The sequence below is a fragment of the Montipora capricornis genome, chromosome 8 (assembly GCF_036669925.1).
Source record: "Montipora capricornis isolate CH-2021 chromosome 8, ASM3666992v2, whole genome shotgun sequence".
Classification (NCBI taxonomy): Eukaryota; Metazoa; Cnidaria; class Anthozoa; order Scleractinia; family Acroporidae; genus Montipora; species Montipora capricornis.
In genome coordinates, this window is record NC_090890.1 from 8619440 (window position 1) to 8635464 (window position 16025).

General features: G+C 40.1%; 1 protein-coding gene and 1 pseudogene across 1 annotated transcript; both read right to left on the reverse strand.

Annotated features, from left to right (window-relative positions):
- Positions 1-3320, reverse strand: part of LOC138060659 (actin, cytoplasmic-like) — a 4510-nt pseudogene extending 1190 nt beyond the window's left edge.
- Positions 3321-7040: 3720 nt separating this feature from the next.
- LOC138059802 (uncharacterized) lies at positions 7041-15988 on the reverse strand. The gene is made up of 9 exons (XM_068905423.1): positions 15768-15988; positions 13695-15666; positions 12756-12862; positions 10917-11053; positions 10474-10607; positions 9732-9829; positions 9493-9625; positions 8144-8314; positions 7041-7639 (listed from the first exon to the last, which is right to left on the reverse strand). Exons 1-9 carry the CDS (start codon positions 15772-15774, stop codon positions 7384-7386), a joined length of 3015 nt encoding a protein of 1004 aa, XP_068761524.1. The 5' UTR covers positions 15775-15988; the 3' UTR covers positions 7041-7383.
- Between the last annotated feature and the right edge of the window lie 37 nt (positions 15989-16025).

Here is a 16025-nt window from a genome sequence, read left to right on the forward strand (position 1 = left end):
GTTCAAAGTTCAGTTCATTTGGGGTAGAAATGAGGTGTCACGTGATGTAGTAGGATCCAGTTTTTCACAAAGCGCATATTCAATCTGGGTTTACTCTGCTAACCTATTGTGGCTTGATTGATTATACTACTAGATCTAGGTATTTCAATTATTTTGGATTTTCCGCAATCCTTCTAATCGCCGTCTGTTTTAATTGCTTTGAGCAGTAATCCAAAGTTATCTGTTTGGCCAATCACAACAGACGTAGTCAGTCAATTAACCAATCATAACGCAAACTGCAAATGCAAGCATCCGGCGCCAACGGCGGGAAAGCGCATGCGATAAAGTCACCAGGGTTTTTGTTTTTGTTTCTAGCTCACGCGATACGTAAGCAATCACGAAATTATTTTCGCTGATAAATTGCAAACAGCTCTATAGTTCATGATCAATTATCGCTATCTTAAAGGGGCCGTGTCACGTGTTAAAACATTGAAGAAAAGTTTGAGTAACAATAAAAAGGAGGCAGGGATGTGCAAAATTGAAGAAGCTTAAAATGGTTTTTCAAAGGTTATCTCTGTTGTTTGTAACGTAAACTATGTATGCTAAAAAAAATTTTTTTTTGTGGCTCGAAGCTTTGATTTGTTTCGTTTAAAAGTAATTTCTGTGTTAAGGATAAGTTGCATAGCAAGTCTCGGCGAGTGACTTGTAAACTGAACTACACAAAACCAACTGCACTGTCATGAGGCTGCCTCTTAAAGTTATTCAAACAACAACAACAACAACAACAACAACTTTATTTGTACCAACAGTACAAATATCACTAATTGTGCTGTAATGTGTTATTTCAACTTCAATTATTGTTTCACCTTGACCAACCAAAGCAATCTTTTACCTTATGAGGAATCACTCGGAGCACGTATGATTTTGATTTCTACTCGTTTTGTTTTGTTTGACAGCTACTCCGTAATTAAACTGATCTCAAGCAAAACTTTCCATGATAAATTTCATTTCCATGCATGAAATATTTATCTTTGTTGCTTGGTATGACCTTCTCTTTTCTTTTAGTGACCTTGTTAAGTCTGTCGGTTTGAACAACTCAGCACCTCCATCTGTTTTCGGTTTTGCTTTCATTGTTTTTCGCTGGCTGTCAAAAAGTCCGAGACAAAAAAAAAATTGTGATCTTTTGAAATTTAGTTCAAAGTTCGAAAACATGATAACCTTAAATGAATGACTTGAAGATAACCGAGAAAATCCGATCCCTTCTATTCGCTTTTGAAACCTGTGGCCTTCTGTTGACCAGTTCGGATGCTCTGTGACTATCACCGTGACTCGTTCATGACTACCACCAGCCTATTATGCTTTAAAAGGGTGCACCAGTTTGATTGAAAATACGAGACGTCAACATGTGGATTTTTGTATTTTCAGCCTAACTCAAAATCCGATAATGGATTTCAACGCGTATTTTTAAATAGGAATCCGTGTCTGAAACTGAATTCAAGAATTTCCATGGCATACTCCTTTTTTGTGGCTGATCGGATGAAAGCCACAAACTTGCCTTACACGTGAAATATACCTGTGTCATCTTTTCTCTGTTGGCTTTTGGGTTGAGTGGTGCCTCAGTCATCAAAACTGGGTGTTCTTCGGGCGCAACACGCAGCTCATTGTAAAAGGTGTGATGCCAGATCTAAAAACGAAAATAAATAATGATCAAGAATACGTTGTCTTCAAGAAAAACTCTCAGTTTGTGTACCGCAGTCAGTGATGCTAACTCTGGCAAAGCATGCTTCAGTTGTAAGCTTGTCATGCGAGGTTTCTCCCAGTTATCTGTAGGTGGGACAAAATGTGCTGTAGATTTGTAAATTGTCATAAGGAGATGGTTTTTTTTTTCTTGATAAGCTGCGTGCGTGATGATTCATGCGAGTCATGCGAGCCATGATTCCTATTTAGCCATACGAGCCATGATTCCTATTTAAAAATACGCGTTGAAATCCATTATCGGGTTTTGAGTTAGGCTTAATAACTGTTTATCAGCGCTATTTAAAATGGGTGCTTAGACTTAAATGCGAAATTCGCATGGCTCGCTGGCTCGCAGATTTAGCAGACCCGCCCGTGATCGGCGGCGTGGCCAAGTGGTTAAGTCGCTTGATTAGGTTACGGACGTCTTGGGTTCAAATTTCGCTCTGACGACGAAATGGATTTCGAGCCACCCTCCGCCACAAGCAATTGATTTCTTATCTATATCATAATTAAGTAAAGTACGATCGTGCGAGTGTAGTCCTGAGAAGGGCTGTTTGAGATAACATTGACTGACGTTTCGACAACCTGAGCGGAAGTTATCTTCAGAGTCAAGTGATTTGTGTAACGTCGGCAGATACCATAAAAGCTCCGGTCGTAGATGTCATTGGTCAACTGTCAGTTGAGCCTAGATGTAATTGGCTGTGAAGACTAAACAGTGCTTGGTGCATTTCCGTCTGTAGATCTAAGGTCTGTACGTGTGCATCGTAGAATACCTTAAGCAGTACTGTGCTTAAGTAAATCAGTGTGTTGTTTGCCTGTTGTTGATGTCGTCAATGAGTCGTTTTTAGGGTGAGGAAAGTTGTACGCATCGGTTTATTGGTGACTGGTCTAAGTTAGTAAACCAGCTTTCCAGCACGATCCGTTGATAGTAGTTAGTGCTGTTGGTAACACATGCATCACAGTCCCAGACGATTCCGTGGTTTGTCTGCAGATGGTGTTTAGCAATGTTATTGATGATGTAACCGTTCCTCGTCGCTCGTCTGTGTTCAGTCAGTCTAACGTTCAAATTTGTGCCGGTCTCACCAATATAAGTGGCCTGGCAGTCGCAGCATTTGATCTTATAAACTGCTCCTTGTCTGTGCTCAGGTTGTTCTTTGTCTTTGACGTTAGTCCGAGTAGTTTTCGTCAGGTAGTGATGGGTCAAACGACTCTAAGAAAGCCTCCATAATTGTTTAAACAGCCGTGAACGCCTCAAACTTTATATTTCACCGTGATTAAGGTTAGCTTTTTTAGATTTTTCACATGCACTGAACCTTCCCGAAAGGACAAATTACCTTTTCCATGTCATCCCAGTTGGTCACGATGCCGTGTTCGATGGGATATTTCAGCGTCAGGATACCTCTCTTGCTCTGAGCTTCGTCACCGACGTACGAGTCTTTTTGACCCATACCAACCATCACACCCTGATGTCTTGGACGGCCAACGATGGAAGGAAACACTGCTCGAGGAGCATCGTCTCCGGCGAAACCGGCTTTGCACATACCGGAGCCATTGTCCACAACCAAGGCAGCAACTTCGTCATCGGTCATCTCGAAATTTAATGTATACTGTGAAAAGTGTAAATGAATTCAAAAGGATCTTCGGCGGTTTTATGAGCCTCCAGGAGACAAAAGACACGCCATGGTTGGTCCTTTTATGCCCAACCAGATCCAGCGGCAAGTTTACAAAATACCCCTACTCTCTCCAAGTTTCATCTCTTACGAGCCAAATAGGTTTTGGGCAGTAGATTAGACATTGATAATCGTCAAATGTCTTTCTTGGTGTAGATAATTAAACTGTTATGAAGCCAGGAAACTTTTTATTATCTCGCAAATCAAATGGACTCCTATGATGGCGACAAGTTTCATGTCGTTTGGGTTCTGAGAATGCATTTAAAGAACCTTTTTCACATTTCATCTTTGCAACGTAAATAATCTCGATAGAACGAGGCTCTCTTAGAGTCGTCTGAATTTTTTCAAGAATAACCGGCTACTATTTTCTTTACCCTTAACTCAGATTGTTTATTCTTTTAACATTAGCCGGTTTCTTTACTCTGTTTTTCCTTATTTGGTTGAAACACTGAGAGAATGCCCAAGTTAATCGACAAACAGCTGCGGAAAGGATATAAACAAAGTAAAGTTCAAAACATACACCTGTCAGATGTGACATAAATAGAGTATTCACTGCCATATATGGTTGAGTTACATGAACGGTTTACATTTCCTTGGATTCTTAGGCCGGGTGTTTGTATTTACCATGAATTTAATCGATATGAATAAGTTCAGCCTCTGCTTCAAGATATACTTCTAACTGACAGCATGCTTCAAATGCATCTAACTGGAGCGTCACGATAGTGAATGTAGATCCTAACTAAAAATTCTCAAGTTTGGTTGTCTTAGTACAGAGAACTTTGTATAAACTTAAAAGTGTAATTTTAAACTGGCGAAACTGATACATTATTAATCCTTTTGCAAGTTATTAGTAATGGTGTAAAATTTTAAGCTGATTGGAGATAATTTTTTTGCAAATTGTCGATTTCGAATTACGAATTATGCTCCACTGCCTGTTCCTAAAACTACTTTAGTTTGGTCAATTTTAACTTTTGAGCAATAATTATCTGGAACTGGTTGCCGGTCTCTTTACCTCAGATCAGCGTTGCATTCTCGAGTGATTTAAAGGAAGCAGCGAAGGCCGTTACCATGAGCTTACAACTCCAATAACAGGTCTATGTAACGGCATTTTCACAGATTAAGCTATTTTTAGACGAGTTCTTAAATAAGATTTGGCTTGTAGTAGCGGTCATTCTCAATCCCATGGGATGTGATTTCTCATGCAAGACTTGAGATTAGCTGGAAAGGTCTGTTGTCGCAAAAAGAATCAATCTAAAAATAACTCAGCTTGTAATGACACCGTTCCACAAACACAATGACTGTACGCTCCTAGTCATGGGTTCCTTAATTAGGAGGCAATTGTGTGACAAACGAAGACATAAGCAGCTGGTGCTAGAACAAGTTTGTTTTGCGATATTGCTAATAAAAATATACATATAGCATTGCCTTATTTGGTTGCGAAGAGAAAAAGGAGAGAGATCTAGATGACCTAGCAATACGTCTCATGCAAATTACTCTTTGCGTTTTTCCCATTACGTAACAAACTCAACGCCTCCTTGCCAGGTGGAGATGTACTGCAAGACAAGAGTCAGACCCCCATTCTGTCCTGAAGTGGGACGAAAGGCTAAAAGCCATTTTTTCTTTGCCTATTTGTTAATTTCTCTGGGACAATTGTTCATCATTTTCAAATTCGTGAAACTAAAAATTTGTAATGAGTTCTTAATATAGTAAGAGCGTGTAAAAGTCCGTGACATTTGGCACATAAAAATTGGCCAAATTTCCTCGTCTACACAAGCACGTGCAGAGCGTGCAGAACCATTGTTTTTGCTCACTAAACCTATTGTTTTGTAGCGTCGTCGTTGCCGTCGGCGTCGTCGTTTCGTAAGCTCCCTAAACGAAGGAGACAACTACCAAAAACTAGTTCTCACGTAGTACATTCTCCCTTCTGAGCTGAGAAAACAAGAATATGTTAAAATAAAAAGACCTTAATAAAAAAAGGCAATTTTTAATTCACTTCAACTTATTAATAATAACAATTTTTTTCTTCCGTTTTCGATGTATGCAGAGCAGTATTTTGTGTTGAGGATTAAGGTATATGGAAGTTATTTCGTATGGAAGTCAAGTTTATTCATCAATGAGTATTTCCTTTATGCTTTCTCGGCTTTTATAGATTTTATAGGCTCAATAGGCTTATAGTATATGTATATAGTATATTAATATTGATTATTCTTATCATAAGGTTACTTTTAGTATTGAATCATCAACTGAGTCCAACCGATGGTCTCAGGAATCCATACTGGAGATTTTCGTCTATTGTCAGCGCACCATATGTGGACTGTTCCAAAGAGAGCGATCTCCTGGATTTCCGGGATGTTACCATTACCGGGAATGGAGTCGGTGGACGGTACTGTTATTCTTATTGCCATTATCATTATCATCGTTGTTATAATCATTTTTTAGATAAATGAACACGACTATGTTGTAGAGCAAATCGGGTCTCAGGTTGAATCCGTTTTTACCTAGGTTTAATAAATTGATGATCCTCATTTTACCTATACTGAATATGCACTCTACCTGGTTTAATCGGCTATCAACCCCCAAAAAAGGCATTGAAAATACCTATGCCTTCCCTCCAGCTCTTTCTTACGCATCTAAATCTTATGTTTCTCACCGTCTTATAATTATCAGTTTATGTATTCATACACTTCATTATCCATTCAGCTTTGACATTACAACATAGCGGTGCTCAAACTCGAACCCTCCAGATCAATAAATAGACCAGTGTGTTCACAAGTCCAATTCACCACTACACTACAACGACGAACATGCTGGACCAAACAGTCACAGTTCTTTCAATTATTTACTTTTGTATAATAAGGCATAATTGATAGCCATATATAATAACCAAAACTAATCCTAACCTGACCCTAATTTTTCGTTAGGCTTAATTTAGGCTCCAAAAAAAGTTTATTCAATTCATCTGAGTGCATATTCACCCTAGGAAAAATGAGAATCACTAATTCAACCTTGGTAAAAACGGATTCAATCTGAGGTCGGATTTTACCTACAACAACCATGTCTCTTAATAACTTCAAGAGTTCTTTTTTTTTTCCTTATTATTATCCTGTGTCCAAAGTTACGGAACAATCAGTCCGTAGTTCTAATACAGGTATTTCAGATTGCATGCTATAATATCTCACATCCATCGCATCCGATTTGCATGTGTATTCAGTTCTCCATTATAAAACACTAGGGCTCTGATCTTTAGATTAAGATTTCCCGAGTAAATTAGAAAGTTGATTCTTGCATTCGACATAATGGCAGAAATTACGCATTAACGGGCAACGTTAACGATACTTCGCGGCGGATGACTTTCTAAACATTGTTGGCATGATAAAATGATGAACTCTAAGTCGTGGGCTGCTGTTAATACTCGAACAAACTGTCAGCGCACTTATTGTTTCTAGTGAACCAGTTATCTTATATAACAAAGTGCACGATCGGTAAGTGCTTTTAACATTTTTCGGAACATATTGTACAGTAACCTCGAAGGGACTTGGTTAAGCGTAGCTTGAATTACACTTTTCCCTTCTCATCGTCCCCCTGCCCCTGCCCCTCCCCGACCCCGTCCCCAAACCCGTCCCCCTCCCCGTATTTTTTAGTCGATGATTTATACGCACTGAAGCGATTGTCACAAGTTGCAACAATAGCCAAATGCTTACACATATCGTTTGCCGAGAACTAATTAAGCATTAATGGCGCTTCTTTGTTAAAGCAAACCACTGAACAGGGTGCAGTATTAACGTAAAATTACTCAAAATATTTCCGAAGGATTTGGATGTTCAAGAAAAGTAGATGCACTAAAATTATCTGGAATTTTTAAGAGATCTCAACATTGTAACGGAGAATTTTCTCTTGTGGTTCAGAGTACCTTAATACTTTCCACATCAATATTCAACAATATCCAAGAGTTCATTCCTTCGTAATGTTGCGTTATATTTCTCGAAGGTTTTGAAAATCACACTAAATGTGATAACTTGAAGACCCACGCCCATCTACAAGGAAGATCTGACACAGGAATCGCTGGAAGATGAATCACCATTCCTCCTTTCCTGCCCTTGCGGTCTATTCTATACGTCCAATTGATATCCTTTTTCCTTCCCAACAGCTTGACACTTGTATGGTGGTTGGCCTTCACGTCTCCGAGCGGCATCTTCCCCGACCGTGGCCATCGGAGTGCTATGGCGAACACGTGTTTTCCTTTAGTAGTGTACCTGTAGAGACATGCGGTAATGACGATTATTTAATAGGAGCAAGGATGGCACAGTCGGTTAGTACGCGGCCTTAGTACAAGAGATTCCGAATTCGATTCCCGGATCTCACATCCTCACGGTTTTCGACTTCTCTCCTTTCTGTGTAGCTTAAGTAGCTTGAAATACCCGTAAAACGGAGCACTGATGGAGAGGGGGGAGTAAAATGAGCGCACCGTCGATCTCGGGTTTGTCAGTTGAATTACTGTTCAGAATTATCGACGTTGAATATGGTTACTTGACTTTGATGATGATGAAGAATCTGATGATGATGATGATGATGATGATAGCGATACGTCACAAGCGTAAGCACAGCCAACAAACGCCAGTCCAACCGAATACGACACACTGTTCCGAAGCGAATGTTCCCACTCCCTTTAGTGATAACGGAAAAAACTGAAGTAAAATGAGGAACAAAACCCGTAAACAAATATTTCCCCGAAAGGAGGAACTGGCTAAGCTACCTACCATACATCCCCACTGACTGAATCATTTTGCGATGTCCAAGGTCTGGTCTTATATATGGCATCACCATTCACCTTCAACCAGTTCCCCATTTGAGTTAGACGTTCCTGGAATATCGGTGAGATTGTACCATCTGAGGCAGGTCCAACATTCATAAGCAAATTTCCGCCACAACTGTCCATAGAGAAAAAATAAAACCACATAAGGGTAAGACTTAATAACTAAATAAAAATACAGAGTTGAAGACATCGTCTAGATGTCCCAAAACTTGAAATGTCCAAGAAATGCAAATTTTTTTTTTTTTTAATGGAAATTTAATGCAAGGCATTTTACGAAGCAAGATCGACCGGGTGGTTTTTTTGTTTAACTCTGTCACTTCTTTGGGCTTCCCCATTCACGGAGTGAAATCTATAAGTTTGGCGGTGTAAGGGTTAATTCGGCATCGGTTTACCGTACGGGAGTCCCCGGCTTAGAATCCCAGTCAGGTCCTTGAAAAACCTGAAGAACAATGAGCTACCTTTGTAATTGCGCCTGCCAACGGCCAGACGTTAGAGCGGTTTTCAAATGAGTGTCGTAAAACCAAAACCAAAGTAATTACTTTGGCCAATCAAAAAGGACGGAGGCAATCTAGTAAACCAATCAAAACTCGAAGTAATTACACGTAGCCGACACAAAGCGCGGGAAAATGTGCACGCGCGAGTCACAATTGGTTTTTGTTTCACTTCTGATTGGTTGAAAAAGTGGCGCGAGAACTTCGAATCAATCACTGAGTGAAGTAATGCAAAACCAAAGTAATTTACTAATTACTTTCGACACTCAATTGAAAACCACTCTATGTCCTCACTGATTAGAACTACTTACCGTAGCTCCTAGCTCACAGCCCCTGGTGAAATAGTCGGAGACGAAGCCCCCGGTGTGAACATACCACACATATCGCACACTGACTTAACTGACCACTCCCCATAGGGGCTTTTCAGGCCCAATGAAACAATCACTACAGGACAGAACATTCACTAACAACTGTTATATGGCTGATAAATGTACCTAACTACTTCAATACACACGACCCCGGCCTTACTCTTAAATTTGCGATTATGTAATTATAAAGTGCCGGACGAGGTCTACGATCATCGGTCTCAGGACCCAAATTCAGAAGAAAGCCTTACCATTTGCAAATTTCATTTCTAGGGCAGTATTAACGCCTCAGATATTTAGGCCCTTAAGAGTTGGTCAGTTGGAGCTTTGAACTGACAACTTGACACGAGCTAACCATCCTAACTGACTGATAACCGTGCGGCGGTCAGCGATACAAAATATGTTTATTTATCTACCGCATATGACGAATCCCTCACCTTACAGTGGTGACAAGCTGCTTAATCAGCTCTTGAATGCTAAGGAAGTCATTAAGATTTGCCTCACGGCGAAAGCCCCAGGATAGTGCGTCAATGGTCATAGCATTTTCCCACTTCTTTTTTTGAAGTTTGCCTGTAAATGGTTGATGTAGTCAAAGATTAGCAGAGACTACACCGAACCTCAGGTTCTAACCTCGTGTTCTGAACGATCGATGAGCAGATTTACTCTTTCAACTTACCAGGATGGTATCTATCTTTTCCAGTACACACTACTTCATGTTTGCACCGAAGACCTTTCCCCCATCTATCATTCACCACCACTCTGTCTTTAACAGGACTGTAAATTTTAAGAGAACCATTCATCAGCCTCGGTGGAAAAAAAAGCGTTAATAGCGCAGAAGTCTTGATCTGCGATGAAATGCGGCCTATCAGTTTTCGGTTTCTCTATTTTTAGGACGGCTGCTGCCGCGAGATTTTTGCGGGGAATAAATATTGCGATATTGTGTTCCTTGCACGATCCACGTTTTCATTAAACACAAGCAATCCCTCTTGCGAGTAATCAGAGGCGCCGTGGTCATGTGACCCAATCTGATCGGCCATAACTTAGCGGGACCCGCATTCTAAATTTGAATAATACAGTAAACTGATGGGCCAAGGCCAAATGACAGAGATCGACAATTCTGGATTATGGGCTTCTGGCGTTTTTCGGGAAAATGAAAATGTGGCTTAAAGTTAAGTCCCACTTTGCCCACTTGTTTAGACTCTGGATAGCCACTGGATCAGTAAAGTCCTTGCTTGTGCTTTCTACGAGCCAATTGGACTGACTCCGGTCACGGCTTGTGTGCTAGACCTGAAAAGACCGGTTGTCGAACTCTTCACCATCTACTCCATTATACTGGTACACTCTACAACTGAGAAGCATTTAAGAAAGTCGAGGAAGAAAGAGACTTTTACAGTTGTATTTTGCAAATTTCATTTTACCTTTCATTGTAAAGCCAGGAGAGAAACTCTTTGCTTTTCCAATACGTGTCTTTGGCTTCCCATTCCCCGTCGGTCCACAGATAGTCTGGTTTGTAGGTATTTACTAAATCATACAGCTGCGGTCTCATAACAGCCTGGTGGATGGAAAAAAGGAAATACAGAAAGGAGATCACATCCGTTTATATGTTACGTGATAACCATGAAAGGCAGCTAGGCCGAATCGTAACTCCGACGGATGGAAAAAACGTTATTACATAAGACTACACGACCAATACGAACCTGTACCAAGAATGTGAAAAATAGTGAAATTTGCATGACAATGAAGCATTCACATTTAAATTATACGGAAATAGTTTTGTTTTCGTCCACCAACATGGCGAAAACGTGAAACGAAACGTGATAACCACGTATTTGTGTGAAAGCTGACAAAGAGACTCACTTGCCTTCACATATTCATCGGTTTTAAATCCGCTGGCTTTGTCAAATAAATAATGTGGGTTAAACCACTCGTAGAGTGAGTAGTACAAACCAAACCTCACTCTTGGCTTGGTAAGCCTACGAATCGCTTTGGCCAGTTCATCTAGAAGAAAATAAAGACAAGCAAGAATGTTAATCACAAACAAACCTATTTCCTATGTTTCGAGAACTCGGCAAACTTCTCTTAACTTATGGCTTATATCAGTGGACCGGCTGATTTTGCATAGCTCAGACCACAAAACCGGGAAGTTCATTTTCAATCTGGTTTGCAAATATCCCAAAGGATCCTTTAAGGATATTGCAAAGATCCTTTTCGAGTGGAAATGCGTTTAGGGATCTTGTCCAGATCAGCTTCAAGATCAAAGATACGTGGAAATAATAGACCAATACACCTTATTCCAAAATGGCCGCAATTTTAGTATTCTTTTGTTTACTTGCAAATTATCCCTTTTTGCCTCGTTTAAGGGAAAATATTCTTTTGAATTTCTAGTTTAAGAACGCGGCAACAAGGGCTAATTTGCAAGAAAACGAAATAATTCTAAAATGGCGGCCATTTTGGAATAAGGTGTATTTACAGTCCTGTGTTCAGTTACCAGGCCTTTGAATAAAAGCGAGGCTGGAGTTGACCATGTTTTGATACAAACCTCACCGCTTTTCTTATGTAAATGGTTCGTTAGCATTACAACAAAATAATTTACATAAGAAAAGCAATCAGGTTTGTATCAAAGCAAGGTCAACTCTAGCCTCGCTTTTATTCAAAGGCCTGGTAACTGAGCACAGAACTATAAAATAGTCTTTTAATGTGACCGTCGGCTTGACCATCGTAGATCTTACGTAAAGATGTTTGGGGATCGTTTGAAGCTCATTTTAAAATGCTTTCCCACGCAATAACTTCACAGCAGGAGAAATGATATAGTTTGTGAGTACCATCATGATAATCAAGCTGCGTACGATAGACCTCTTTACAGCTACGTGCTTATTTACCTGGCCTTTAAATAAAAGTGAGGCTGGAGTTTACCTTGGTATGATACAGGCCTCCTTGATTTTCTTATATTGATGATGTTGTTCTCATGCTAATTACTTGGAATTTACGTGAGAAAAACAGTGCAGTTTTTATCAAAACAAGGTCAACTTCAGCCTCACTTTCATTCATAGGCCAAGTAACTTAGTATACAATTGTAAAATGGTATATTGATTCACTTGAACCAAGAATACGAAGAAATATATACGTTTAAAAGTTTTTCGATAGTCAAGAAAACGGCATTGGTTGAACTCAGACGGTCACAATTTAGGCAGATACTACTAAAAGAGCAATTAGTCGACGCATAAGTAAGATGCCTGACGTCCAATGCTTGCAGTCTATTGCAGAGACGACGAGAGACCGACCTGTGTTCAGGTTTCCTTTCTTAAAACCTCCCACTTAGCTAGTAAGGACAATGCTACATAACAGAGACCTTGGGCAACGATAAAGGCAACGAAGACGTTGAAAATCCGCATATTTAATTAGCAAAAGCAAAAGGTTATACGTCCTACGTGTGCCTCTTGTATTTTAATTCATCTCTTTTCAGCCGCATTTATCGAAACAGGAAAGTGATATATGTGAATGCGAGATAGCGAAGATGATTGTTTCGTGATCTCGCCTAACTTAGGTACCTGACACGCTATTCTCGTGTTTTTAAAGGGCTGGAATATTTGCGAAGTGAATTAAACGATAACCCATGGATTTTTATCAGTTTTGGGGTGACCCTCAGTTCCAGCATTGCCTTTATCTTCGTCCTTGATTAAACTTCCTACTAAATCCTCACCGACAATGTTTCTATGTGGTCCGATATCAACGGAATTCCAATTCCAAGCTACGCTTGAGTTCCAGTTTGCGAATCCTTCGTGGTGTTTGCTTGTGAAAACGAAGTACCTAAAGGAGGATCGAGACACGAAGATTAATGGTAGACAACATCCAAAAATTTTTTTGCCCGGACCCAGTCTTGCAATAGGGATGCAGCCAGTTTTAGTTCGATATTCATCTGATAACATCATGTGCTATAAGTCTAAAGAGTTGATAGGCAATGTAACAAGAGGCTTGCGACAACCTCAAACACGGTTCATAACAGATCATCACAGAATAATGAAGCAATTCACCAGTATTTAAACAGCTAATCAGTACTATGTGTACTTTCAGCTGCAATCCATGGCTTCCAAAGAACTAGAGAAAAAAATTAAGTACCTTGCTTGGTGCGATTTCTACAAAAGGGAGTTTAAAGGTAATGGCACGAGCCGATTTTTAACGCCGATTCACTTTTAAGGCAACGATGTTGCGTTAAAAATTGTCTCGTGTAACAGTGCGCACAGGGCACATTTTGTTGCGGCAACATGTTGCAGGTTTTTGAATCGCTTTCAAAAACATGTAAAACCGCTGCCGTTGACTTCTAGCGCAACATTGTCCCAGAATGCACCACAGAGAACCGCACTAAGTCACGTCGACAGTCACGTCAGCAGTATCCCACATATTTGACGCCCGGGATTTGGTCGAGCAGGAGCCTGCGCTCAAACGTTGCGAGCAGTGTTGCATTAAAAATCGTCGCGTGTAACATACCTTTGCGATAGCTGTCAGTCATCTGTCTCAGTTCTCATTTTAAAAACTCTGAGCATTCTAGTCTGACGAATTTGTTCGACTGATCATGATTGTAACGACGATGACAGTAAACAAAGTCATGTAAGGTGTGTTCTCTCAGAATTGAATGCCATACCTTGCCCCTGAGCTGGCCACAAGTTTAGCCCACTGTGTAGCATTGAAGAACTCGGCTTTGAATTGTGCAGCAAAATTATTGTAACTGAATCCTGGAGGATAGTTCTCTTCCACATAGTGAAGATACTTCTTAAGTTTCCTTCCTTTCCAATTGTACCAAAACCACTCATTGTCGAAACTGGGAACAGAGTACACTCCCCAATGGACAAATATTCCAAATTTGGCATCATCATACCAAGCTGGGATTTTTCTTTTCTCTAGAGAGTTCCAAGAAGCCGAATATTTAAATGGTGTGGAATTTTGCTTTGAAGCCTTCTTTCTTTTCCTAACAGTTGACTTTTCGTGGCTATGAACTTCAAATTTTTTACTTCCACGCTCGTGATCTTCTTTACGGTGTCGACGTTGGGAGGATGTTGTCCTGGTGGATACTTTTCTCCTAGTTTTCCTTTGATTATGTTTTGTTTCCTTTACATCCTCCTTCTGACCTCTATGACGATGACGTTTCTTAGATGACTGCCTCACCATAGATTTCTTCTTGTTATCTTTCCGTCGACGAGATGCAACTCTCTGTTCTCTTCCGTCTTTACCCATACCATGATTTCTTAGAGATTTAGATGTCACAATGTTTTTCTTTCTCGGAACTTGATCCTCTTTCGGTGAATGCTTTAGTAATTTAACATGACTCTTTTTTCTCTGAGTGGATTTTTCTTGTACTTGTGGATTTCCCTGGTCATTCTTAAGCAAGATTCTAGGATTTTTCATATCCTTTTTGTCCAATTTACTAGTCGTGGATCCATAATGACTTCCACGTGACCGTAGCATTAAAGTACTTTTCCTTTCGCCTTTGTGTTGTTTTTTATGTGATTGTTTAATAGGCTTATCTTCCCTTGCGCGTTGATGCTTTTTTCCTCTCCCTACTTTTCCTCTACCTTTGTCGTGAACTTTCTCAACATTAAACCCTTCAAGATTAAACGACTCAGGTGGAAGTATTGCCACAAAGTCCCTCTTGGAAGACTTTCTTCTCTCATTCAATTTTCTATTTACACTATTACTGTTTTTATCGTGGTAAATGTGCCTTCCAACGTCAGGTTTGGAAAAACTCCAATCATTACCATAATGTCTGGGATGGATTCTACTCGTTCTATGCATCCTGTTGTGCAGACTCCCTCGATTTGTTTCAGTCTGAACATGGCGTTGATTATGTGATGAGTGTTTATTCTTGAAAGGTCTTTCCCTCCCACCCTCCTCCTTTACACCATGATATAAAACTGACAAGGAATGTTTCTTCTTGGGAAAATCTTTTTCGACATCAGCTGGTATGTACGTTGCTTTGTGAAGACTCTTCCTTTTTTTGACGATCAAGTTCCGTTTACTACTGGAATGGTGCGAGTGTGGTTCATTCTCAGAACCAATTATGTTACTCCGTTGTTTGGGGTTAATATGTCCAGGATCGTCTCCGTGATGGTGCTTTGCTTTCTTTATTTCGTCTAGCTCGTCATTATCTTCACGATAACCTCTAGATTTCTTTATTTTTAGAAACTTCGACTTTTTCTTGCTGGCAGAGTGATAATCCTTCTTGTCGTTTCCATGACTGTAACGGGATCGGTTGTTTTTATATTTCTCACGATTTGACCCCAGTGATTCTGATTTGTCACCATGTTTGTGTTGTCCACGAGCTGACTTCAGTCCGTGATCCAGTGTCCTGATACCATCCGTCATTTTAGGGTCTCTCGCTTTCGAAAGTCCATGACTTTGCAGATAATCCAGAACATATTTCTTCAGCTCCTCGGGATCAAACAATAAGCTACCAAAGTTAGAAGACTTCTGATCTTTCACGGGAGATGATTTTGATGGATCTACATGTTCGTATTTTTCTTGTTCGTGGGCCCTTTTCTTAATGCGGGTACCATCATTGTATTCTGTTCTGTGCGATTTCCGAGTCTCACCGTCAACCAAATAGAAAACTATTTCAGCTGTCAGTAAAACGTAAAGCAAAAAGGGGAACGCTTTAGTCATCCTTGATTCGAAGTGACATAAGGCATCATTAAATTCATTAAAACAAAAGAAAGCTTACCTCGCATCTCTGAATGATTAATAATGCGAAACTGCAACCTGTTTCATGTCCACAGATGGATACACTTCGACACCAGAGCGTGTCACCACCATGAATGCAACTGAAGATTTAACTTTGTTTGGTTGCTGTCACAAGGACACCCAACGAAGGTGTTCTGCAAAATATCTGTTCCGCAATTGAAATTCAATCCGTGCTGGTTGGAGGAGAACAGAAACTGGGGGAGACTGGAAGAGGACTCCTTCGTGAGAAGCTTATATT

Bases quoted from the DNA above. Each gene is read 5' to 3' on its own strand.
- LOC138059802 (XM_068905423.1), bottom strand. The intron at 9,830-10,473 runs GTAAAATGAAAT...TAAAATTTACAG, and splicing joins TCCTGGCTTTACAATGAAAG to TCCTGTTAAAGACAGAGTGG. The intron at 9,626-9,731 runs GTAAGTTGAAAG...AACCATTTACAG, and splicing joins AAAAGATAGATACCATCCTG to GCAAACTTCAAAAAAAGAAG.